At 44.8% G+C, this 25,153-nt stretch overlaps 1 protein-coding gene across 1 annotated transcript in view; it reads left to right on the top strand.

Moving 5' to 3' along the window:
• Window positions 1–9,552: 9,552 nt before the first annotated feature.
• ADORA2B (adenosine A2b receptor) overlaps window positions 9,553–25,153 on the top strand; it is an 88,210-nt gene continuing 72,609 nt past the window's right edge. The window contains exon 1 of the mRNA XM_073565372.1: window positions 9,553–10,485. Within this exon, the coding sequence (XP_073421473.1) occupies window positions 10,133–10,485 (353 nt within the window). The 5' untranslated portion in view covers window positions 9,553–10,132. The remainder of the gene's footprint in view (window positions 10,486–25,153) is intronic.

Here is a 25,153-nt window from a genome sequence, read left to right as displayed (position 1 = left end):
ACCCCCAAGGAAAGTCGCAACTTCATTAATCAGTGTCGGATCCACTTCAGACTTCATGCTCACCTTTTTCCTTTGGAACAGACCAAGATTGTGTTCATGGTATCTCTTCTGTCTGGATGAGCCCTGGTATTGGCAAACACTGGAAGATTCTTGGATATGTTTCAGGCAGCATTCCAGTAACCTGGCCGCACCTTGTCTTCTGCCTCATCCCTGCTGACTCTAAAGGTACTGTCACACTAAGCGATATTGCTAGCAATATCGCTATAACTTGTGACGTTATAGCGATATTGCTAGCGACATCGCTGTGTTTGATACTTACCTACGACCCGCTCCCCCGCTGGTTATCGCTGATCGCGCGAGAACGTCCTGGACTGTTTCTCGTCGTCAGCTTCCTGCGGCACTTCCTGTGGTGAGACGAGCAACGAGCGTGGAGCCGGGCGGGAGGACGCAGGATCACCTAGTGTGACAGGTAAGTAGCGACCCCCGTCCCCAGCGATGTCGCTGGTGAGATCTGCCTGTGTGGCAGCTCACTAGCGACCACTTAGCGATGTACCAGCGATCCTGACCGCGTCGTATCGCTGGTCGGGATCGCTGGTGCATCGCTAAGTGTGACAGTACCTTAAGACAGGACACGGATACTGTGGCTCAGTATGCCTTAGGCCTGTTTCACACTTCCGTTTTTTCAAATCCGTCAAAATCCGTTGTTTTCCGTAAAAAAACGGATCCGCCATTTTTTGCAGGATCCGTTTTTTTTGTCCCATAGACTTCCATTACGGTTACCGCGGATCCGTCAAAAAAACGGATCCGTTTTTAAAAAAACGGATCCGTTTGCATCAGTTTCCGTCAAAAAAACGGAAACGGATCCGTTTGGCGGACACAAAAACGGAAGTGTGAAACAGGCCTTACACATCTGCACCCTGGTGGCAGAGCTGGCCTGCAATGAAGAGGCCCTCGTGGCGACCTTCTGGCAGGGTTTCTCCAGTTGAATTAAGGATGAATTGGCAGGTATAGATCTACCATCCTCTCTGGATGGCCTTATACATCTCGCTACTAGGATTAATGTCCTTTTCCATAAGCAAGCTCTGGAACAGGCTCAAGTATCTTCTGTTTTCGGGTAAGCTCCAAGGTCCGTTCCAACCTTCCAGAATCCCTTGCTGCCGGAAGCTCCACCTCCTGTTGTTGAACCAATGAAGGTAGAGCAAGCCAAACTTTCTGTTCAAGAGCTACAGGAAAGTTATCGTGACAACATGTACATGTGGGTCGCCCTCGCAGGGCAATGGGGTACTCGGTACCGGGCCGCTGTCAGGGGAATGTGTCACAGCAGCGGTGACCCGGTCCGTGGACCTGGGCGTCCAAATCAATTGTGGTTTGTGATATAGTTTATGTGATAGTTCGTGACGCCACCTGTGGTGTTTGGCAAGCAAGATGTTAAGCCAACGCTGCATGCAGATCCTCTAGGGCTGATGGTGTGTTGCAGCATAGATGGTGTATCTCCCCACAGGTGAAGCTGTATCCCCAGGGCAGTGTAATTGCAATACACTGTGTTCCAAAAAATTGTCTAATAAAAGTCATCACCGGTTAGCGTATACATCAATTTTTATTGAAGAAACCTCCCAATAATAACAGTATAATCTCTAAAATGAATAAAAACTCAAATTGCACTGTTTCAAATTATTAGGCACAGTAGAATTTCTAAACATTTGATATGTTTTAAAGAACTGAAAATGCTCATTTGTGGAATTTGCAGCATTAGGAGGTCACATTCACTGAACAAAAAGGATATTTTGGAGTTAAATAGCTTAACAGGCCAAGTTACATGTTAACATAGGAACCCCTTCTTTGATATCACCTTCACAATTCTTGCATCCATTGATCTTGTGAGTTTTTGGAGAGTTTCTGCTTGTATTTCTTTGCATGAAGTCAGAATAGCCTCCCAGAGCTGCTGTTTTGATGTGAACTGCCTCCCACCCTCATAGATCTTTTGCTTGATGATACTCCAAAGGTTCTCTATAGGGTTGAGGTCAGGGGAAGATGGTGGCCACACCATGAGTTTATCTCCTTTTATGCCTATAGCAGTCAATGACTCAGAGGTATTCTTTGCAGCATGAGATGGTGCATTGTCATGCATGAAGATGATTTTGCTCCTGAAGGCACGTTTCTGCTTTTTATACCATGGAAGACAGCTGTCAGTCAGAAACTCTATATACTTTGCAGAGGTCATTTTCACACCTTCAGGAACCTTAAAGAGCCCTACCAGCTGTTTCCCCATGATTCCGGCCCAAAACATGACTCCTCCACCTCCTTGCTGACGTCGCAGCCTTGTTGGGACATAGTGGCCATCCCCCAACCATCCACTACTCCATCCATCTGGACCATACAGGGTTGCTCGACACTCATCAGTAAACAAGACTGTTTGAAAATGAGTCTTCATGTATGTCTGGGCCCACTGCAACCATTTCTGATTGTCAACACTGTTTAGGGGTGGCCGAATAGTAGATTTATGCACCAGAGCAAGCCTTTGAAGGATCCTACACCTTGAGGTTCGAGGGACTCCAGAGGCACCAGCAGCTTTAAATATCTGTTTGCTGGTTTGTAATGGCTTTTTAGCAGCCACTCTCTTAATCCAATGAACTTGCCTGGCAGAAACCTTCCTCATTCTGCCTTTATCAGTACAAACATGTCTGTGCTCAGAATCAACCACAAATCTCTTAACAGTACAATGATCACGTTTAAATTTTTGGGAAATATCTAATGTTTTCATCTCTTGACCAAGGCATTGCACTATTTGATGCTTTTCAGCAGCAGAGAGATCCTTTTTATTTCCTAAATTCCTTGAAACCTGTGCCCTGCTTAATAATGTGGAACATCATTCTTAAGTAGTTTTCCTTTAATTGAGCTCACCTGGTAAACTAATTATCACAGGCATTTGAGATTGATTTCAGTGATCCAAAGAGCCCTGATACACAATACCATCTATGAGTTTATTTGAAAAACAAAAAATTACATCTTTAGGACACTTAAATCCAATTTGCATAATAATTTGGAACACAGTGTAGATGAGGATAGGCGCAGGCGATGTGAGGAATGCTGGTACCCAGATGTAGCGGTGCTGACAGTGTTAGCGCACAAATGAATGGAAGACACCAGGGTTTGCAGTTCCAAAGCTTTACTCACAGTCCGTGGTACACACTGGTGCCTACCTCCGTGCTGTGTCCTCTGGGGCAGAGACTCAATCAACCTCCCGGGCAAGTCAGGATTCTCCTCTCAAACACTCTGCCAACATGTACCTTTCCTGAACAACTCCTCTATTGCGCCTTAAGGTGTGAAGAGCTCCAGTACCGTGGTACTCTGGAGTTCCTCCTGTCAGATGTTCCTAACTATTCTACTCGCATGGCAGACAGCTGTAGCCTCTCTCGGGGACTCCCTTCTCCGGAGTCCTGGCTCTCTATTCAGTTGCTGTTGTGCCCCAAGTCTTAGATGGGAGTAGTGCATTTACAGCCAACTACTCCACCGGTGTCTGCTGCAGAACCATAAGTGTCCATACAACCTCGGGGACCGGGCCCCGGCTTTGCGCTGAGAACCTATAGGCAGGGTTCCTCTTCCGACCCACAACTCCTCTCTGTTCTCCTACTCCTTCGTTCCGCACTGTTCCTTCTCTCTCTTATGGAAGCTTAGGTTGCAGTTCTACGTCTTTCTCCTTCTGTTCCTTTCCCGTGCCAGCTGGCTCAGATCACTGAGGCAGCTGCAGCACTCCTTCTCCTCGGACCCGTCCTCAGACTCTCCTGACTGACTATCCTTCTCCCGCCTGACCTCCCGTCAGACTGACCTCCAGACTCCACTCCTCAGACTGATCTGTAATTCTAAACCTTCCCAACCTTTTATATGGATCTCAACTCCACCCACCTCCCAGCACATCCAGTGTTCCAAGCAGGGAACCACCAAAGGTGCTCTGCTACTCTCTAAGCACTGAGCCGCAATGTGGTTGTGCAGAACTACCCTGTTGTGTGGGATGCGAGTGTTGGAGTGTGGAAAGGAGCTCCCAACTTACCTAGGTGGTGGGGCACTACACCTTAGGAGAAGGTGCAGTACCTCTGTGGCGACTGAACCTCAGGGATGCCACACATGCACTGTGGTGGCAATGGCCATTATGTTCATCACTGCCTAGTTAAGTACGGAGAACCCCTGCTTCTAGGGTTCGTCGGATAGGTGACCGTAGGTAAGAGACCCAAGTTACCCTGACCTGGCAGGAGAAGTCCCTCTCCATGATTGCCTTTGTGGATTCTGGTCCCGCGAGCAACTTAATCCATCTGTATCTGGTCCGTCGATTTCAGCTCTCTAACAACAGCTGAATCACCCCCTGTCTGTTGCCTTCATTGAAGGACAACTTCTGTCAGAACTTATTCATTTTATCACGTTGCCAGTCACCCTGCAGATCGGAACTCAGCATTCCGAAAAAATGTCTTTCTACGTGATACCTAAGTCTGTAAACTCAGTTCTTCTAGGCTTCCCATGGGTGTGTCGACTTTCACCAATTGTTCAATTGGGATCATATTGTGCTATCAACTACCTTTGCCAAGATAGCGCCCAAGATTCTGCCTTCTTTGTCTTCGGGCCTATCTTCTCCACCAACCAAGTGTTTAATCTGTCCCTGCCTGAGACTCGTGTCTTGTACCATTCCTTCAATATGACTGATTCAAAGGAGAAACCACAACACATCCCATACCTGGCTAGGATTTATGAAACAGCTCCTGTTCTTCAAAGGGACACTACACCAGGTAAAACCTTTGTTCTTTCAGCAAGGAGGAGTAGAAGTCTGTCCGGGGAACACGAATCAAAGCTGGTAGGCCATGTGGGCATACGCAAGTCCTCTAGAAACAAGTTTGCTGGGTCCATTCTGCCTCTGTCGGTTCCTCCTGTTCCTGTGGTTCCCTTGGATGTGATTGAAATGAATGACTTTTGCTTTGAAGAGAGTTTTGTGAAGTCTACCGAGAAGGTCTGCACCCCTGTCATTCTTGAGAAGAGTCTCTGTTGAACTGGTCGAAAAAGGGGGAGGACGGTGCGTTTCTGCCACTGTGCTACTCACTGCATTTGCCACTCTGATTTTCCTCACGTCTGGCTGCTGTGCTGACTTCATGCAGCATGTTATATGCACGCTGCTAGGTTCGATAGGGGCGGGACAGGTGTCATGAATTCTTTGGAACTCTGGGGGAACCATTACTCAGGGTGACCATGTACCACAGCTTCCTCAGGCACAAGATGGATCCACTTGCTCACACAGACACAACTGATAAAGAGTCCTCATAAACAGATGAACAGTGTAGTTTAATATCACAGCACGTCCAGTACAATTCAAGTCTCTTAAGCACAGGCTTTATAAACAGTAAAACTGCTTCTTAAAGGCACATTGACTATCTCTTTTGATAGCACAATTCAGCACAGATCAAGACTCTTTACAATGGCACAGTAGTACACAGCACTCCTTCTAGCACAGTGAGATGGAATGGGGGGAGGGTTTGCTAAGGGAGATGATCCCTTGTGACACAATTCATTCCAGTCCTTATCTTCCTGCTCCTGATAGACTTTCTCAACTAGCAATACAGGGCTTAGCCCGGCTTCACTCTTTAATGGAATCCTGTGTCTCTATGGTTCACTTGCCTGAATTTTTGTGACAGACAGATCACACACCACTCATCCCTTCAACTCCTGCCAGAATAGTAAACAAGTTCCCCACAATCTCCCTGGGCTCTGCTAACCACTCCCTGTCTCCTGTGACTGTGTTAACCCCTCTAGTTGCTGGATGCTTTTGAAACAACAGCACTCAGCACTACTTCTGCATGTCACAAGCACTTCCAACTGAGCTGCATATCCCTGTTGACTACACATGGCTATAGGTCAGTGCAGCCAGATCCTGCAGGAATTTAACCCTGCTGTGTCTTGCAGGGTTTGGATTCTCCAGTCAATCACCAAACAGCATGTGCGATATTTAGGTTCCAATTGCTGTTTGCATCTAGTTCCTGTCAAGGTGTTTGGTTGTTTAACCCTCACGTTACCCAGTTTGTCTTCTCGTCATTTCTGTTCTCTCCGCTCCTTGGGAACCTGCCCCAACCCTGAACCATCTGACTTTGCTTCTGTCTTGCCTCTCTGTACCTCGCATACCTGCTCTGACCCATGGGTTAGCTACTACAGTCTCAGGGACAGCCCTGGAGTAGTACCTGGTGTCTACCGGTGGCCCAGCCTAATCCCCCCCAATCGGAGCCTCTAGTGAAGACCCGATAGACACTTAGATTAAATATTAGAAAAAACCTTTTTGACAGTTATGGTGATCAATGAGTGGAAAAGGCTGCCACGAGAGGTGGTGAGTTATTCTTCAATGGAAGTCTTCAAACAGAGGCTAAAGAGTCATCTGAATGAGATGGTTTAGTGAATCCTGCATTGAGCAGGGAGTTGAACACGATGACCCTGGAGGTCCCTTCCAATTCTAACTGTTAGGGATGGCGGAACGCAGTAAATATAAATAATAGGAAGTGTGTTCGCCGCCCGGGGTCAATCGTGCAGTAGGTGTAACAACCGCTGCTGAGTAATGGCAGACTGGCTATATGGCGGTATACTGCGCTCGGGTTAAACGTCACCCTAGGTGCGCAGAGCGGATTCTGTTAAACTCACAGAGGCGCTTTAGTATAAGTAAAGCATAAACGCCGAGCCTGTTAGCTTCACAGGTCTCAGCTGGCTTGCACACACGGTATACGGTCACAGGACATGGCCCAAGGCAGAGGTCGGTGTCCGTCTTGACCTACCGTCCGTGCGGCGGCGCTACCGCGGACGCCGGTAAGTGCTGCTAACTGCAGCGCGGCGGTAACTACTGCCGCTGTACGACAGTGCCGTGAGGCATAACACTATCGGACGCTAGTGTAGCGGTGCCGTATGCAGTGTGGCGTATGGCTTGCCATTGACTGGCGCTGACTATAACACTAATTCCCTAACCACATACGTAATATCAGAGGGATGGGGTTTCAAATGAGTCAGTCACCAGACTCATACATCCGTCACCATTCACACATAGCAAGTATAGTCTATACAAGCGCATGGGCGAGCGGCCATTCGGGCCTTTTATAGCCATGCACTTCCGTGACCTTCCAGACCTCTGAGATGGGCCAATCGGATCAGGACAAGGAACTGAGCACGTGACCCCCGATCTCCACTGGGAGATCGTCTCGTGGGTATGCCCAGTAGCGCGGCGAGAGGACTTAGCCTCTGGAGTGGTTTCCTGCAAAGCAGGTTGCACTACCATTGCTGGTCCAGAGGTGGCAGCAACATCCAGACTCAGAGAGCTGGTCTGAGCAGTGCGCCTGGCTCACCGAGATTGCTGTGCAGGTCCCTGAGCGGTCGCAAAGGAATGGGAGCCCGCTGGATGTATGGCTCTGGATTCCCGCTGTGCAGCTGCAGGAATCCGACGCCTAACTAACATTCTAATCACACCCTTCCAGGGTAAGTGATCAGCTGAATCTGATGCCAGGCATCCCTCTATGAGTGATATTTAAGCCCTTTAAACCGCCACTTAGGCTAGTTTCACACTAGCGCATTTTACAGGCAGCGCTCGGCACCGCTAAGCCCCATCCGATCATTTCCTCCATCGCACACAGCTGCATGTGATCTACGCACCCTATCTTTAGCATAGGGTGCGCTAGTAGGATTTGTGCGCTGCGCACTTTTGAAGGTGCGCCGAACGCACCATGTTGCATTTTGGTGCACTCGGTGCACCTTCAAAAGTGCGCAGCGCACGCAAAAATCCTACTAGCGCATGGTCTGCGCACCCTATGCTAAAGATAGGGTGCGCAGATCGCATGTAGCCGTGTGCGATAATAGGAGGAAATGACCGGACGGGGCGGGGCTTAGCGGCGCCGTGCGCTGCCTGTAAAATGCGCTAGTGTGAAACTATCCTTTTTCAAATTGATGACAGTGACTTTCTGCCTACTTTCATGCCAGCTTTTATGCCCAGAACCTGTATCAGCCACCCTAAAGCTGAATATTATACAGGACATCGCTATGCATGAGTGCATTGTGATATTTATGGCAAAAACTCACCTAACCCGTTAAAATTACCACTTAGTTGTTAGGTTGAACAATAATAAATGTTCACTAGTTGCCTGCTCCTGGCCCAATGGAAATTAATCAGTGTGCACTAAAAGAATCACATCAGAGGCACAGTCGGATGTAACCTCTCTTTGATCAGTCTATGGCACAGCTCCAAGAGAGCAAGAGAGAGAGATCTTTATTATTCTAAACAAAGGTTCATATATCCCCTGTAAGGGGGCTTGGTTAACTCTAAAATGGGAGTGTTTGGAGGTATTCCATTGGTTAGTGGGTTGGGCAGTGAGCTAGTCCGTGGGTGGATCCATGAGGTCATCAGGTTGGGTTGGTCCATGAGGTCATCAGAGTGGGCGTCATCATGGGTGGATCCATGAGGTCATCGGGGTAGGTGTCATTGTGGGCGGATCCATGGAGCACATGGTGTGTGGTGAAACAGGAAATGGCAGCCATCTTTAGTGTCACACTTTGACCTGAAAAAGCTCATGTAAGGTGAGATAATACACTTTTTGGGTAGTTCCCTTCAATCTCTTATGTCTTGAGGTTAATTAAGTATTTGATCTTAAGGCTCTCCTCAACATAGCTATTAAAATCAGTGAAAAGATGCTACCTGCCCACTTTAATACCAGCTTTTATACCCAGATCTAATTTGAGCCAGCCTGTAACCAATTCAATTTAATACCAGGCATCTTTTTTGTCTTGTTTGAGTTTTTTGTACTTTTTACAAACAGGGGCGTTGTCCCTTTTGGGTCATCCATTTTGTTTGTGTAGCTTTCCACAGACAGGTGGCTGCACAATTCGGACTGCTTTGCCCTTACCTATCTGGACATCTGCTGACACATAGTGACGTGCACTGTAAGAGTCAGGGACCGTCCTGCCTGGGGTACACCTTGTCGCGGTAGGATGGGTTTTACGCTTTTTTGATTAAAATATATAACCTATATCGTATATACATGTGCTATTACCGCGTTCACATATTATGGGGTATTAATTAGCTCATTTTGTTGCTATCATCAGTTCTTGCAGTGTACTAGGAGTAGCCCAAAGTCATTAACCCTTTAAACAACACCCTTAAGCGCCTCCTTTGATACCCATTGTTATAGCAATTGTTTCCTAGCTGCTTCCAAGTGCTTTGACCCCAGGGCACCTCACTGCAATATATTTAATTATTAGAATATGTTTTGCTCATTATTAGACTACTAGAAAGCAAAAAGTAAATAAAGTAAATAATATATTAAATACATTATATAAATACATGCAAAAAAAAAAAAAACATGATGCTTTTGAAAGCAACTTCAGCCCCTGCAGTGTTATCCTGAAGCTTAACAACTGCTGTGTAAACGAAAAGTGGCAGAAATGCTGGAAGTTGTAGTTCCACAAGCTGCAGCTGGAGAGAAAAAAAAAACAAGTGAAGAAATGTGTGTGAGTTTGTGGGAGGGAAGGCAGCTCCTATGCAAACAGCTGGGCCAGCAACACCCTATAGGAGGGTCCTATAAGCGAAGGGGAAGGGCAGCAGCTTCAGGGCATCTACTGACGTGCTTCCTAAGCTCTGCTGTCTGTATAGTGTATAAGTGCAGGAGCTGCACAGCACAGAGGAGGAGGAGGACTACTACTGACAGCATCTGCACAGATTCCCATCATCAGAGCTAGGATTACTGCTGCTATCCTGGAAGACTTTTTCACCACTTTGTCCCTGTCTGTAACCCCCTCCCCAGAGCTGATGCTGTGATGTATGGGCAGCACTGGGCATCCTGGCACATCTGCTAGGAGTGACTGAGGACCCCTGAGACATGAGAAGAAGGTCGGATCCCTCGATATAACATGCTGATCCCATAGGAGTTTGGCCATGTGAAGGATTCACGAGAGACATTATGAAGGATTCCACTGGGGACAAGAAGTGACAGGTGGGCACTGCCAGCACCCACTGTCTGGACACATAAGCCACATTCTGCAGCTGACTGGACATTTCCTCCCAGAAGTTCCAGGATCGGAGTTGAGTCTTGCGACTCCTTCACTCCCAGCCACAGATGCCTGATCCTGTCTCCTTATGTGTGATGATGAACCAGTAATGGAAATAAACATTAATCACGGTTACATAGCTCTGGAGGTGATCATTGCTGTGCTGTCCATCGTGGGGAACGTGCTGGTCTGCTGGGCAGTGGCCATTAACAGCACTCTGAAAAATGCCACCAACTATTTCCTTGTGTCCCTGGCAGTGGCAGATATAGCAGTGGGTCTGCTTGCCATCCCCTTTGCCATCACCATCAGCATAGGCTTACAGACTGATTTCCACAGTTGCTTGTTCCTTGCCTGCTTTGTGCTAGTACTAACCCAAAGTTCCATTTTCAGTCTGCTGGCCGTAGCTATAGACAGGTACCTGGCCATCAAGATCCCTCTCAGGTAAGAGACACTTGGGATGGGGGGGGGGTAGAGACAAACATGAAAGTTTTTGTTTTTAATGTTTTTGTATTTTTACATAATTTTAAAGTTGAAAAAGTCCTTAAATAAAAAGATAAAATAATTATGGACAGAGACATCACATCATACACTTGTTGCTGAAACACCTATGTCCATTATACCTGACTGTAGCTGTAATCCTTGTGTCTGCGGTGTAGGAGCAATCAGATGCAACCAGCTAAAAAAAAAAAATCTAAAACTTCCCATCATCAAATAATAAACATAACAAGATTCTCATTCATCCTCCAGCATGTATTAGAAGATCTTGAAGTCATGGCTGTGCATGTTTAACAGAAAATGAAAATCTATATGGCTCAGTAAAATCTTAGTTATTATTAGTTATTAAAATATTAGTTCACATTTATTCCATGTAACTGTTGTGTTCAGTGGACTATCACTTACTTTGACTCAATGCTATATTGATGGGAAAAAAACAGTGTACTGTGCGTGTGTGTGTGTGTATATATTTACACGCAAACACATATTAATATATATAGAGAGAGGAAAAGAAAGAGACTAGATGTATACATCTCCACGTGTGTGTGTGTGTGTATATATATATATAACACGACAAAGCAAAGTCCAGCAATAACGTGAGCAATCCAGGATGCTGTTAAAAAATTTTTTCTTTTTATTCATAAATCCATTAAAATGCAATGGTCCAAGCAGTTCAAAACAGCAATAACGCAGGAAAGTCGTGCAGATAGGACTACGCGTTTCAGCGGTAGAACCCGCCTTCTTCACGGTCCAGAATCTAGTAGGCGGGTTCTACCGCTGAAACGCGTAGTCCTATCTGCACGACTTTCCTGCGTTATTGCGGTTTTGAACTGCTTGGACCATTGCATTTTAATGGATTTATGAATAAAAAGAAAAAAATTTTTAACAGCATCCTGGATTGCTCACGTTATTGCTGGACTTTGCTTTGTCGTTTTTCACATTTGTATGGATGGACTCCTACATCCAGATCTGGGCACAACGGAGTTAACCAGGTCAGCTGAGGTTCCAGGTGGTTCACAGGAGTGAGCTGGTCTACATTGTTAGATATATATATACAATAAATAAAGGGAACACTAAAAGTTGGATCAGCCTGTAATTTGTTCCCTTTATTTTTGTGAGCAGTATATGCATGTATGTATGTAATATATATAGTGTATATATAATGACTGTTGTTGCTATTAGTCGGTAAATAGAAGTGGCAGTGATTGAATTTATTTAGTAGTCAGCTGGGCTACCTATGCTTGGGAGAATTGTGTTGGTATTTAAGCTATAAAGGCTGAATGTGGTGTCTCCGAGCATAGCAAATTAAAGACATGGGGGCACAGTACTGTGAAGCTAAAAGCAGACCTCACAGTTGGGGTCTGAGCAGACTATTCATACATTTATGACCCATTCTATTGGTTTGGGGATGTCTGGTAGTTTTGGTCATTAGTTTGTTATTTCTGTATCCCAAAGACTTGAACAGGGAGAGCCATGAACATATTTGTCCATTTCTCCATTCATTCTCCCATTGCCACCAAACTGCCCATTATCCCGATGGGATCCTACCGATCAGTCATTTATTACATATTCTGTTGCTGTGCAGAAATGTCTAAGGCTGGTTTCACATTAGCGCTTTTTAAGCACACGCACGGCCGGGGGTAGCTCCGCCCCCGAGCCGGCTCTCTGCCCGGCGTGCCCGCCCCTTGCTTGTAGCGCCGCCTCCTAGCGCACAGCGGCGCCTGCGATCGGCGCACCCTATCTTTAGCATAGGGTGCGCAGATCATGCGCAGGCCGTGCGCTAGTTGCGCTTTGACCTGCGCTGCGCACTTTTGACGGTGCGCCGTGCGCGCCAAAATCCGAAAAGTTTGATTTTGGCGCGCATGGCGCACCGTCAAAAGTGCGCAGCGCAGGTCAAAGCGCAACTAGCGCACGGCCTGCGCACGATCTGCGCACCCTATGCTAAAGATAGGGTGCGCCGATCGCAGGCGCCGCTGTGCGCTAGGAGGCGGCGCTACAAGCAAGGGGCGGGCACGCCGGGCAGAGAGCCGGCTCGGGGGCGGAGCTACCCCCAGCCGTGCGTGCGCTTAAAAAGCGCTAATGTGAAACCAGCCTTAGGCTGTGTGCACACAATGCAGATTCTACTGTGCATCCGCAGTGGACTTGGCCCTGCGGATCCGCAGCAGATTCTGCTGTGTTGTACAGTACAAAACCTACAAAAGACAAAATGAAAAAAACCCTGCTATAATTAAACCAAGCTCAATTTGTGTTTTTCTTTTGTGTGTTGTACAGTAGCAGCATTAAAGTCTGCCTAAAACAAAAAACGTTTTTTTGCGCAGATTAGTTGCGGATTGAAATCCGTAGTATGTCAATTCTTTGTGCGGAATCCGCAGTGTTTTAACATCTGCTCCATTATAGAAATCTGCAGGTGTCAAAACGCAGGGGAAATCCGCAGGACAATCCACACCGTGTGCACACAGCCTTACATGGGAAACCTCTGGGAGCCAAACTTTTCTTATTACATCAATGGCTATTCTTAAAGGGTTGCGAAGATGTCTCAGACCTGCGCTATGTTACTTTAGTCCCTGAGAAAAGAACATGTGCAACATTTACCTGTTCGTTGACTCGCATCATATTCCTGACCCATGGCCAGTTCGGATGAATTACAGAGGCACATTTCAACTTTATTTCTACTAACACTGGGAGGGGCTCCGTAAATTGCATTGTTGTGAATTTTAAAGATTAAATTGAATGAGATCATCTTTTACAGATGAAGAGCCTGATTTCTCAAGGTTTGTCAGAAACATCTTGAAATGTTGCAAAATATTTTCTCATCTCAAAGCTGCATAAAAACGTTGCGACTTTTTGCATTTTTTTGCTTTGCCAAAGTGGGTGGGGTGGAACAGAATTTATCATAATTTATACTACTAAAGTGGCATAAACCACACCAAAATTATACGCCAGCCCCTGGCTGGAAATGGAAGAGCATTTCTGACTGATTTAGTGAGCCATTCGCAGTAAAGTCCACGCCTCTTAATAGTGCTGCCTTTATAAAGACTGACGTACAAAACGTTAGTATTAATGAATCGGGAACAAAATCACTTATGGATGTCACTGTTATTAAAATAATAATGAGTTATCGCTTCTAGCTAAAGGACTCAACTGATAAAAAAAAAAAGAAAAAGTGAATAATATAGCAACATACAGTAGGGGCTACTATTTAATCCAAACTTGGATACATCATATTTTCCAAAAATAAGGTCTATGGCCTATCGCTTATTGCCTGGTTCTAAATGTGTAGAATGAAACCTCTTGGAAACATGTTCCCAAAATTGCAGTGAAGAGTGGTCTTCTAGAGTGGTCTTCTCAATTAAGATCGCCAGTATATATACAATGTACGGTGAAAAGGAATATCTGTCGCGGGGCACCTGAGCTGGAAGAGTAGTGGAAATAGAAAGAAATATATAATATTATATAAACATGTCACACCTACCAGCTCTGAATAGACACGTGTGTGAACATTAATATCAGCGCGTCGTGGCATCCCAACCCGGAGGTGTGAAGCTGTGTGTTTAATAAGGGCACACACCCACATCCATTCCTGTCTTATGATATCTGTTTTCCAGCCTTGAGTCCTGGATCATTAATCCAAGCTGTATGGGGCAGTGATTGCACTGACACCACCATTAAACACTAACAATCTAGAGACACGCCGAGTGTAAACATACACACGGTAATAATTACTGCCATGAATACATACTGGGCACTGCCCTTATACTGATGTGATAATTAGTGGTGTAGTAACATCGCCAGTCTGCCTCTGTAGGCATTAATGGATTTTCTTACACGTTTGTACTGATATTTATACAGTATAATATGTTGCTCCGAGATTTGCATTTATAAACAGAGGCAGCCCTTTATTCTTATAGGTCACTATCTACTGTAGAGTAAAGGCGAATGTGTCACCCATTTTAGCATTTTCAGCAATTAGTATGGGCACACAGGTTGTAGACAGCTGAAATTAACCATGCCTCCTGGATGATGCCTTGTTCAGTAATAATCATTTTATTTCTTTATGTTAATTAGATCTTCCAGGCTATGGGGCGTACGCTGCCCGGAAAATAAGACTGCTTCCTCTCTTCATTATACCAGATTTCTCCTCCCCTCTCTTCTCAGTGTTCCCCTGACGCCTGGAGCGCCTCCGGAAATCCCGCGCCTGCACCTTCTGCCTGCCGTCGTTCCTCCGCACCATTCCACCCTTCTCTGGGCACTGACTTCAATTTTGTTGTGCGCAGGTGCTGGAGAGTCGCTTGAACTTCCGGTCCCAGTGTTCTCCCATCCTGCATATCATTTCCGATGCCCCCTATAATAAAATCCTACCAGGCCCCTGCACACAAGCCTCGTGCCAAATACCATGTAAGATGTCATCACTAGACAGAATGGTATGAAAATCAATTCCGTAATCTCTACACATATACAGAGTGAGGATGCACTTACACTGGCCAATTATCATGAAGAAGTGTTTTTTGTTTTTTTTTTTCCCCAAAAAAATCATCCAAGGTAAACAGGCTGCCAATCACCAAACAAACAAGCAGAACACTCGCTCGTCTGGGGAAATAATTTTTAATCTTGCTTAAAAATCATTGTTCCCAGGCAGCACATCATCTGGTTTAAACAGAACAATGGCCGCCTACTCGCACAGAACGATCTATTCCCAATCACTATGAGCGCATGTGAAGTGCAGAAGGCCGGTGTAAACTGGCTATTAATTGACCTCTGATCAGCCAACGTAGCTTATCAACGATCGTTTAACGGTCGTAGAGAACGCACTCTAGAGAACTTCAGGCATATTTAGAAGAACTATTTATTACTAAGTTATGCTGCCATGAACCCTTGTTATGCTATGTCTAATGGCAGGATCATTTCATAGAGACACGGCTGCTTGTGAACGCCACGACTTCAGTCATGAGCAGTGGACATGCCAGAGGCTTGCGGTCACAACTGTGCATGCCCAGAGTCGCAACGTTCACAAGGAGCTCCAGGATGCAAAGTTCTTAAGGCCAGCCCAGGCATTACAGTGACACATCATTGGGCATGCTATCGGAAGAAGGGGCAGAATTGGTCCGCACGTAGTGGTCACCTTTTTGATTAGTCAAGGTCCTTTTTATATTGGCAGTATAAACTTTCCCCACACATTGGGGTTGCCTGTAATCAGCCGTAAATGTTGATCCAGCTGTCGGGTTCCCTTTAAGTGGATATGCATAATGCTACATAGTGAAAATACTGGGTGGTAACATACTATGTAAGTAGATGGATCATATTATTAACAGCATTGCCAGTGTAGACAACCATGTCATTACATAAAATACATTATATAATGTACAGATTAGAATACTTTTACCAAAATGCTAGGGGTTATAGTTAAAAGGTATCTGTACTTTTAGGTAACTTTTTAAAATAACATTATATCTGGTCATTGTATGATTTGTATCCTACATTTTCATCAGTTTTCATCTCTGCAGGCTCTTTCACTAATTTGCAATTGACTCTGAGCTGGTGGGAGGAGACCAGTTGCTATGTTGTCTCCTATACAGAGAACAGTACACAGACAGTTCATTCCTTTTTTTATCAGACAGAGACAAGATAGAACATGACGCAGGAGTAATGATCAGTGTAGGTTTGAATCAAGCACTAAAGTCAGGTAAAATACTTGTTACAAGGCGCAGCACGATCTTCCTGTGTCTCCCTCTGACTGTTTCCTCACTGTTCTCCTCACACCTCCTCTTGTCTATACAGAGTATAATGGACTGTGTGACCACAGTGATCTTGCAGCCTGTCTTGTCTGAGCAAGAGGAGTTTTGACCTTCTTTGTCCAGAGTGTATAGGCCCCATTACATCTAGCGATGCACCAGTGATCCCGACCACGATATGACCCGGTCAGGATCGCTGGTGCATTGCTAAATGGTCGCTAGTGAGCTGCCAAACAGGCAGATCTCACTAGCGATGCAGCAGCGGTTGGCTGTCGTACTCACCTGTCAGACGCGGCGAGGGTGACCATCTTCCGCCTGCGACCATGGCTCGCTCGTCAGCGCCAGCAGGAAGCAGATGACGAGAAATGGACCAGGCCGATCTCGCGTGATCAGCAATATCCAGCGGGAAGACGGTCGGAGGTAAGTATCACATTTAGTGATATCGCTGCTGCGTCACAAAATCGGTGACGCTTTAGCGATATCGCTATGTGTAAAGGGCCCTTTAGATCAGCTCAGGATGCAAGGCGAGGAAGAAGTGTCTGATAAGTGAGGAAAGAAGCTATTTTCCCTGATAAGATATATGACCATGTTTGCTCCAGCCTAATACAGATGCTTGATAGGTCTCTCCCTCAAGTGTACATAGGGAGAAATCCTGTCAGTCAGTTGTAGCAGCGATTGAAAGATCCGTCTGGCTTTGCCTCTATAACTGAAAGCCGGAGGCTGCTGGGAGGAATAAAGTTAATTTCCTCTCAGTAGCCGGGCTTTCACTGCAGCAACCGCGTGGCTTTAGAACGCTATTAACCTGAAGATTATCCCCATATCTGTTAATTGGATTTTTCACATGACAGATTCCCTTTAAGGCCTGACATTATGTCACCAGTCCCTGATATTGAACACTTCTTCAGTCTCCTGGATTGTCTTCCAATGAAATCTGCTTTCATCTATTTTTTTTTTTTCTGCTTATTTCCAGTAATCATTTTCCAAAAAGATTGTAACATGTTGCTTTGTCTTTGTGTGATGATGAAAAGAACAATGGAAACTTCAATTCCAGTTTAATATGCCATCCCCTACTGAGTACTGTAAACTGAATAGTTGCATTGTAGATATGTATAAGGTTGTACATTGCTATTCCTGAATGAGGTATACACTCTTTTGATAATGTATTCTGAAGAGTAAATAAGCTTCGATTTGACATATAGGACTATAAAAAATTCTCTGTGCTTAGATGTCTAAGAGCTTAAATGGCAGCTTTATTGATTTTCATACAGTTTTCCCAGAAAAAAAAAATCCAGTAATGAAATATAAAATATCTACTGGTGTGGCTTTTTTTATTTAACTTTTCTTTACACAATTAGGGTTTAATGCAAAGGTGGAGCAAATCCGTGGCAATCAAGTGTGCTACATGTGGATTTGGATAAAGAATGACACTTTTATAACATGCTCGCAATTCCATGTTGGAAAAATGTGCCATATTTTGTGGGGTTTTGAAATAATATAGTGCAACAAATTGTCAACTGCTGAATGTGATCTTAAGGGTGTGTGCACACGCTGCGGATTCTGCTGCGGATCCGCAGCGGTTTTGGCCCTGCGGATCCGCAGCAGTTTCTGCTGCAGTGTACGGTACCATAATATCCTATGGGATTTCTTTCTGTGGATTCCGCTGCGGTTTGCCATCTCCTCCATTGTAGAGGTGATAAACCACAGGGCAAAAAACGCAAATCCTGCGGATTTACCTGCGGATTTTGCAAAATCTGTACGGATCAATCCGCAGCAGAATCCACAGTGTGTGCACACACCCTAAAGGGAACCTGTAGTTGAGACATGCTGCCCAAGCCACAGGCAGCATGCACCAGACAATGGCTGTATTATTTCAGCCAGGTACGCTGCGACATTTCAGAGAAAATCACATTTTGAAAGACGCCGAGGAATTCTCCCCATCTGCTCCTCTGGAATGACTGGTCTTTTGCTCAAAAAGTCTGTTCAAGTCCCCGCGACTGCATGTCTCGCAGCTGTTTGGCAATCCCTGCATGTGTTGTGGCTGTCAAACAGCCACGAGACATGCAGGTGTGGGGACTTGAACAGATTTTTCGAGTATGCCGAAGACACTCGGTTAGCACCTGAGCATGATCAGATAACGCCTTATCCGAGCATGTTCGTTCCTCACTATGAGACCTGTTAGTCACTGGCAGTGCACGGGGAGAGGCTACCGGGGACCAGCTGCAGCGTTTCAGAGCCAAACATACCTGGCTGAAATCATACAGCCGGTGCCTGATGCATGCCTCTCGTGGATCGGGCAACATGTAACGTCTGTCAGGTCCCTTTAAAATTCTCATACACATTGAATAATTAGCTGAACCTACCAAAATTGGCAAGTTTAGGCTAGTTTCACATTTGCGCTTTTTTGCACAGCGTTTCGTGCGCAATAGAAACGCATCATGCGTTTTGCATGCGTTTGCTTTTTAAGGCGCATGCGTTTTAACCAGTTTCTACCCATGTTAACTCTTAAAACGCATACGATTTTTAAATGCAGGTGTGCGCATGTCCATGCGCAAGCCTGCGTTCCCATAGACTGTAATGTGTTATTTTGTCGCATTCAGTGCGCATGCGTTTTTTTTTTACACAGGTTGGACAGACCAAAAATGCAACAGGTTGCGTCCGGCGCACCTAGGCGCACACTACAAAAAACGCATGTGCACGAAAACGCATACAAACGCGTGCAAACGCTAGACCATGTGCCTGCCATGTTAAACATAGGGGCACATGGACGCACACGATGCGCTGCGCTAAAAAACACTAATGTGAAACCAGCCTTAGACAGTTTTAATGTTTAAACTGAGCCTGTCATGTCTTCAAACACTGTTAACCTGCAGATATACAGTAGGATGAATTTGTATCTTAATAGCATTACAATGCTGTCTGGCCATATTACTGAAAGTGTGGTCCAGGTTGAAAACTACCATTATTCCTCCCACCCTTGGAGAGACAGTTTTAGTGCCGGGGATGTGCTTTCAACCACTGCTCACAATGAACTGTGCAGTGCCTGGAGCTGCTCCGGCATGCCTCTGACCGAAAGCCAGCAGCTCCAGGCACTGCACAGGACATTGTGAGCATTGGTTGAAAGCACATCCCCGGCACTAAAACTGTCTCTCCAAGTGCCGGGCCGTGCTTTAGGCCACGTTCACACGTTCAGTATTTGGTCAGTATTTATACATGAGAATCCAAGAATGTGGATGAGGCAGTGTGTGATTATACACCAAGTGTATAAATGCTATACTCAGATTGCTCTTCATGAAGCCTGATATTAAATCTAAATACTGTAGGGTATACACTCAGTAAATTATATTTGTATACATAAGGGGCAAGTGCAATGGAGTAGTATGCAATAATACAGGAAAAGACTGCTTATGGGTCTGCATGGGAGCTGTACACAAAAGATGGTAAAATCAGTTTTACTCGTGACTATTTTGTATTAGGTCCAGTAGCGCCATGGTTATAAAGGAGGATACAAACTGTTTCTTCTGCATCATTGCTCATACCGACATCAAGATCAATACTTCACCATAGGATTATGCCCCGTACGTCAGGAGTAGCATGTGTTATATTCATGCTCTTTTATAAGGCTGTGTTACATCATTTCAATAGCCTATTTCCATAATACTGTCATTACTCTTTCATGTAGCATAGGCCACTGGCCGTCACCTCTCACTTTCATCTGATTTTTATACCTAATACAAGTCAAATATCAAAGGCTACAGACACTAATGTGCACAGGGTTGCAGATGCTCCCATTGCTGCACATCCAGTAACATTATTTGTCTATGAATCATATGTTGTAAATTAGTGGGTGCATCCAATTCCCTGAACAACTCCAATTGGTCTGCAAAGTAAAAGCAAAAATCTAGAGATTTAGGAACCAAGCCAAAATCTGTAATCGCCCATCCTTCCTAATATTCGCACCCAACCATGGCCCAATAAAATGTACAGAAGTGTTAAAGGGGTTATCCAGTACGACTAAATTGTACTAATTGCCTAAGAACTAACAGACAGGTAATTGCTAACTACTTGCCTGTTGTGCTTGTCTCCGATCTCTGCTGGCACAGAGCCGGCACAGACCGCTCCTGCTGGTGATTATATGGCTTCCGCTGACATTGCATCTGCTTCTCTTCTGCTCTGCTCAGTTGACGGGGTGTGACTGTCAACCTCGTCCTGATTGACAGCTGACTCCCCACTGCCTAACTGCGGGGAGCCAACGGTTAATGAGCATGACGTCAGCAGTGACATCCCATTGACAGAACAGCTTGGAAAAAGAAGAGCTGGTCTGTCGCCGTGGAGCAGATGAATTGTTAGCACCTTGTAGAACAGGCAGGTAGTTTCCTCTGCTAGCAACTACCTGCCTGTTAGTTTTTAGACCCATAGTAAAAAAATAAAATAGTCCCTTTAAGTGTTTCCTACCAGGTAAGCCAGAACTGTCCTCACTGTCAAAACAATGTATGCTACTCTCAGTATAAGGGTCACATCTATAGATCAACTTTTCCTGGGAGTTGCTCATTGATCAGCTGTTTACAGATCCATCAACGACTGGTCATTACCAACACGGCTCCATACACCAAGTAGTGGTCATTCTCAGGAACTGCAGCTCAGCACCCATTGAAGTAAATGAAGAGTGTCCTGGCTCTGTACAATCAATATTTCCACTGGCCATGAATTCTGCACACGACCGATGGTGGAGATGTTGAGTGTCAGACCCATAGTGATCTGATACCCAATGGATAAGCCATCAATAGCTATGTCCTGGACAAACACCTGTCAGGTATACCTTTATGTCCTCTGCTCTGTAGCTAGGCTGCCAGTGTCACTTGTGTTTTAATTTGTTTTACCAAAGGAAGGCTTTTATGGCTTGTCAATCATAACACTAGATGATATTTGTCTGTTGACCCAAATAACACCTAAAAATTCCAATTGGTGAGGTGTAATTGTTTAATAAGTCATCTTAATGTTGGCTGATGCCACTCATACTCTGCCCATTGTGTCTATTATTGCGCACATATTTGCAGTGTGGATTTATTGTGGTTACCAAAGTTATCTTTTAGTTACACAAGTTAACCCGTAGCAGGTGTTCTTTGCATTGTGCTATTCACTACGCTCCAACCAGAGACATTTTGTTCTTGCAGACATTATTCATTATATCATCACTCATTATTTTGATTTATAGCTTAGTGTTTGTATACAGGTTGGGTGACCAGGTGACCAGAAAACTCAGCTGTGTTCTTTCAAAATGGCTGTCAATGGTTGAAAAATCTGAGACACTGAGCAAACAAAAGTCCAATTTAGTCGAGCTGATAATCGAGAATGAACTTTCATTAGAACACTTGTTTGCCGATTATCAGCTTGGGTACAAATGCCGACAATCACCCAATGATCATCGAATGATTCGATTGTTCATGTCTCCAGTAAAATCATCATCATTATTGGCAGCAGCTCGTCCTGGGTAAACAGGGGAAGTGCTGTCGACATCAATGATACTCCTGGACCAATCTCGAAACGTATCTGTCCTATTTGTAGGGAATGGTGCCCCACTAACCTTGATGGCACTTGTTATTCTCCCTAGCACCATCTTGGCCAACCTAGCCTCATTACTCATATTATTCCCTATTTACCCAGGGAGGGGTAGTATTGCACTGGCCCCTTTATACCACCTTGTCCCAAGTCTCTGGTTTTGGGACATCTTTTAACTATTATTTAAAGACCCTGATTCATCAAAACTGTTGTTTTTCACGTCAGTCTTGACGAGGGAGCGTCGTGAAATCAGAGACGCCTGATTCATTGAGAGGTGCATGATTATTAATGAATCAGGTATGTCTTAAAAATGTCGTGCTGTTCACCATAAATCTTACTCTAGTCAGAGACAGGAGTAAGATTTTTGTTGTAAAAAATGCCTCCACGACTTGTCATGAATTAGATGAGCAGCCGTCGCCGTTTTTTTTTTTTTTTTTTTTTTTTTTGGGGGGGGGGGCACTTCTACAGTATGTGCTGTTATTTTACTATATGCATTTTTAATGAAAGTGACGTAGAATTGGAAAGAACCCTGCTCTTAAATTCAATAGAAGATGAACATTTCCTATTTGAAAATGTTGAGCCCTGGTCTGCTCCGTGCCAACACGCCTGTTACTTATGTAACACACATTTCAGGCTTTGCAAAGTAACAAGAGTCCAATGCAGTAGTTAATTTAACTTAATTATAGAGGACTCGTTCCAAAGAAAATAATCCATGCCAGATGCCGGCTGGAATAAAAAGATATTGAAATCAAGTTCATCCCTTTATGTGGAAGTGAGACTGCCCGTCATTGTGATCTAGACGCTGAAAGGCGGCACGGTATTCTCCAAACCCATCACATAACTTACCGATGGCCGTGCATCATATGCTCAGGGCGAACAGACATGTTACCTAGTGCAAGATACATAGTAGCCATGAGGTGAAACAAAGCATCTCAAACAGATTGATATCCAAATAATCAATACCTCGTTTCCCTCCTGGCAGATGTTACCAGGACTGTCTGGATGCTCTAATCAACAATACACTGGTGGAAGATGCTGTCAAATTGGATAGGACCCTCTACTAATAGAAATCCAATGCCTGCTGCAAAATTAAAGGCTGTATGTTGTTAGAGGGAAGGGTCTACTTTTCTTCTGTATACTATACAGCCCTACCATAGGTTTGGTGTAATATTGTAGCTGAGTGCCAGTCAAGTGTATAGAGCTCAGCTGTAATACCAGGTACGGCTAAAAACGAGAATGTTTGCTGGAAAACAAAAGAAAAAGACTCTCCTTTGGGCCTCATTCACAAGTCTGTATTTGTGCATCAGTATTTCATCAGTATTTGTATGCCAAAACCAGGAGTGTATCCAAAACACAGAACAGGTGTCAAATTTTGAATTATAGTTTTTCTGTGTAAATTTCACTCCTGGCTGTGCCCCTAGTTATTTCTCATGGCCAGGCCATGAGTCAGAATAGTCAAGGAGTCCAAGGTCAGAAGCCAGGAGGGTATGTTGTAAACAGAAGGAAGAGACAAAAGTGTGGTCAGGTAATGTTCAGAGGAGTTAAACAGACGGATGGTCAGAAAGAGGTTCAAGGTCAGGCAATAAAAGATCAAGCATACAGAACTCAAGGCACAGGGAGCACAAACCTCACTAGATGAATGTACGTCTGGCACTGGTCTGGGAGAAACAGCTCAGTTAAGTAGCCTGGCAATCACCTGGAATAATGAACACTTGGAGATGGCCAACGTCTCAGATTGGATAGTCGAGCTGTCAATCAAAGTACTGACAGCTTCAGCATGCCCCTGTACCAGACTGGATGACTGAGCTGTCAGTAACTGCTTCCCAGACACACTGAGGGGTGGAACAGTGACACTGGCTTCTTCATACAAATAGTGATGCAAAGTACTGACAAGTGAATCAGGCCATATTCTAATCTAAGACAGCCTATAGGGGAAGCCACAAAGATATCTAAGAATATATCTAATAATGTTATAACTGTAGAAAAAAAGACATCCAAAATGTATACATTGGTCTGTTGTGGCTAAGCAAAACATGAGGTTCTTGAAGGGGTTGTCGGGGACTTTAACACTGATCAATGTTTTATTGATGGGGGGGGGCAACACTAGACACTCCCACCAATCAGCTGTTCCCGTTTTCGGCGACTGCCAAAGCTACTCAGTTGCGTCTGTCGATGAAATAGTGCCTGCGACCGGGTACTGCACATTCACCCCTTAATGATTTGAAAAGGTGGCTGCTATACAGTACATGGGGGTATGCTGTGCAGCTCCACAGTAAATGAGCAGTTTCGGCTACCACCTAGGACAGCTGATCAGCGGGCGGCCGGGTGTCACACATATAACGATAGACCATCATTGTCAAAGTCCTGGGCAACCCCTTTAACATGATCAGAATGTATGAAGCCCACTGAACCTTCTAGTGGGTCCCAAACCTTAAAGGTGCAGCAATTTAGGATGACTAGCGCTGAAGCTATACCGCATGAGCAAAAGTAGTGACCCAGGTATTCCACAGCACCCATACTGCAAGGCAAAGCACGCACCGCTCCGGGTCATACCACCCACACACCCCCACCATTCTTTGGATGTGTAGTACATGTCTTTATTTCTAGAGTTATAGATCAAATAAATGTTGACTAATAGCGCAATACTAAGGAAAACGTGTTCACCAGTTCTGTCTGTGTGACACATATTGTATGTCTGTTTTTCATCACGTACCCTGTATTGTAAAGTGCTCTGTAACTTTAAAGTCTATCTTCACATTACATTTTACAGAACTGCATGTGCAATAATTCTGGAATAAATGCCTATTATCGGAAATTTATAATGTAAATGCAGCTGTAGAACAAGACAATGTTTTAATCAGTAGGAGTCAGATTCTTTAAGCCAGAATACTGTCATTTCTTATGAAGTATTCTTTCACGTAAGTAAAGACACTTGTAGGAATCAGCGGTTGTGCAATATACACTGTAAGTGCTGAGCATATATAGCGAGTATGTTCATTGCATCAGATTGTGAATAATGGCCCCGCTCTTATGTGACCTCACATCTAGAAACACAAAGCCCTGGTCTCCTGACAACAATAAGCCCATTCACTTTTATATTGGCCTCTTACTATGACATATGTTATAACAGGATATATTTTTGCTAACTAAACACATGGCTGACGTCCTTACTGCTACATTGGGGGATGTCTGTTCCAAGCATTTGGGTTATTATTTCCTAACATGGCTATTGATGGACAGTTTTAGAATTCTTTGTCTTGGAGAAAAAAAAAGGGTTCCTGAAAATACCCCTCCTAAAGCTCAAGTAAATGTTCCTGTACTGTAACACC

This window comes from Dendrobates tinctorius, unplaced genomic scaffold (assembly GCF_039654945.1).
Source record: "Dendrobates tinctorius isolate UK_male_01 unplaced genomic scaffold, ASM3965494v1 ptg000016l, whole genome shotgun sequence".
Taxonomy (NCBI): Eukaryota; Metazoa; Chordata; class Amphibia; order Anura; family Dendrobatidae; genus Dendrobates; species Dendrobates tinctorius.
This window is presented reverse-complemented; position numbering and strand designations above follow the sequence as displayed.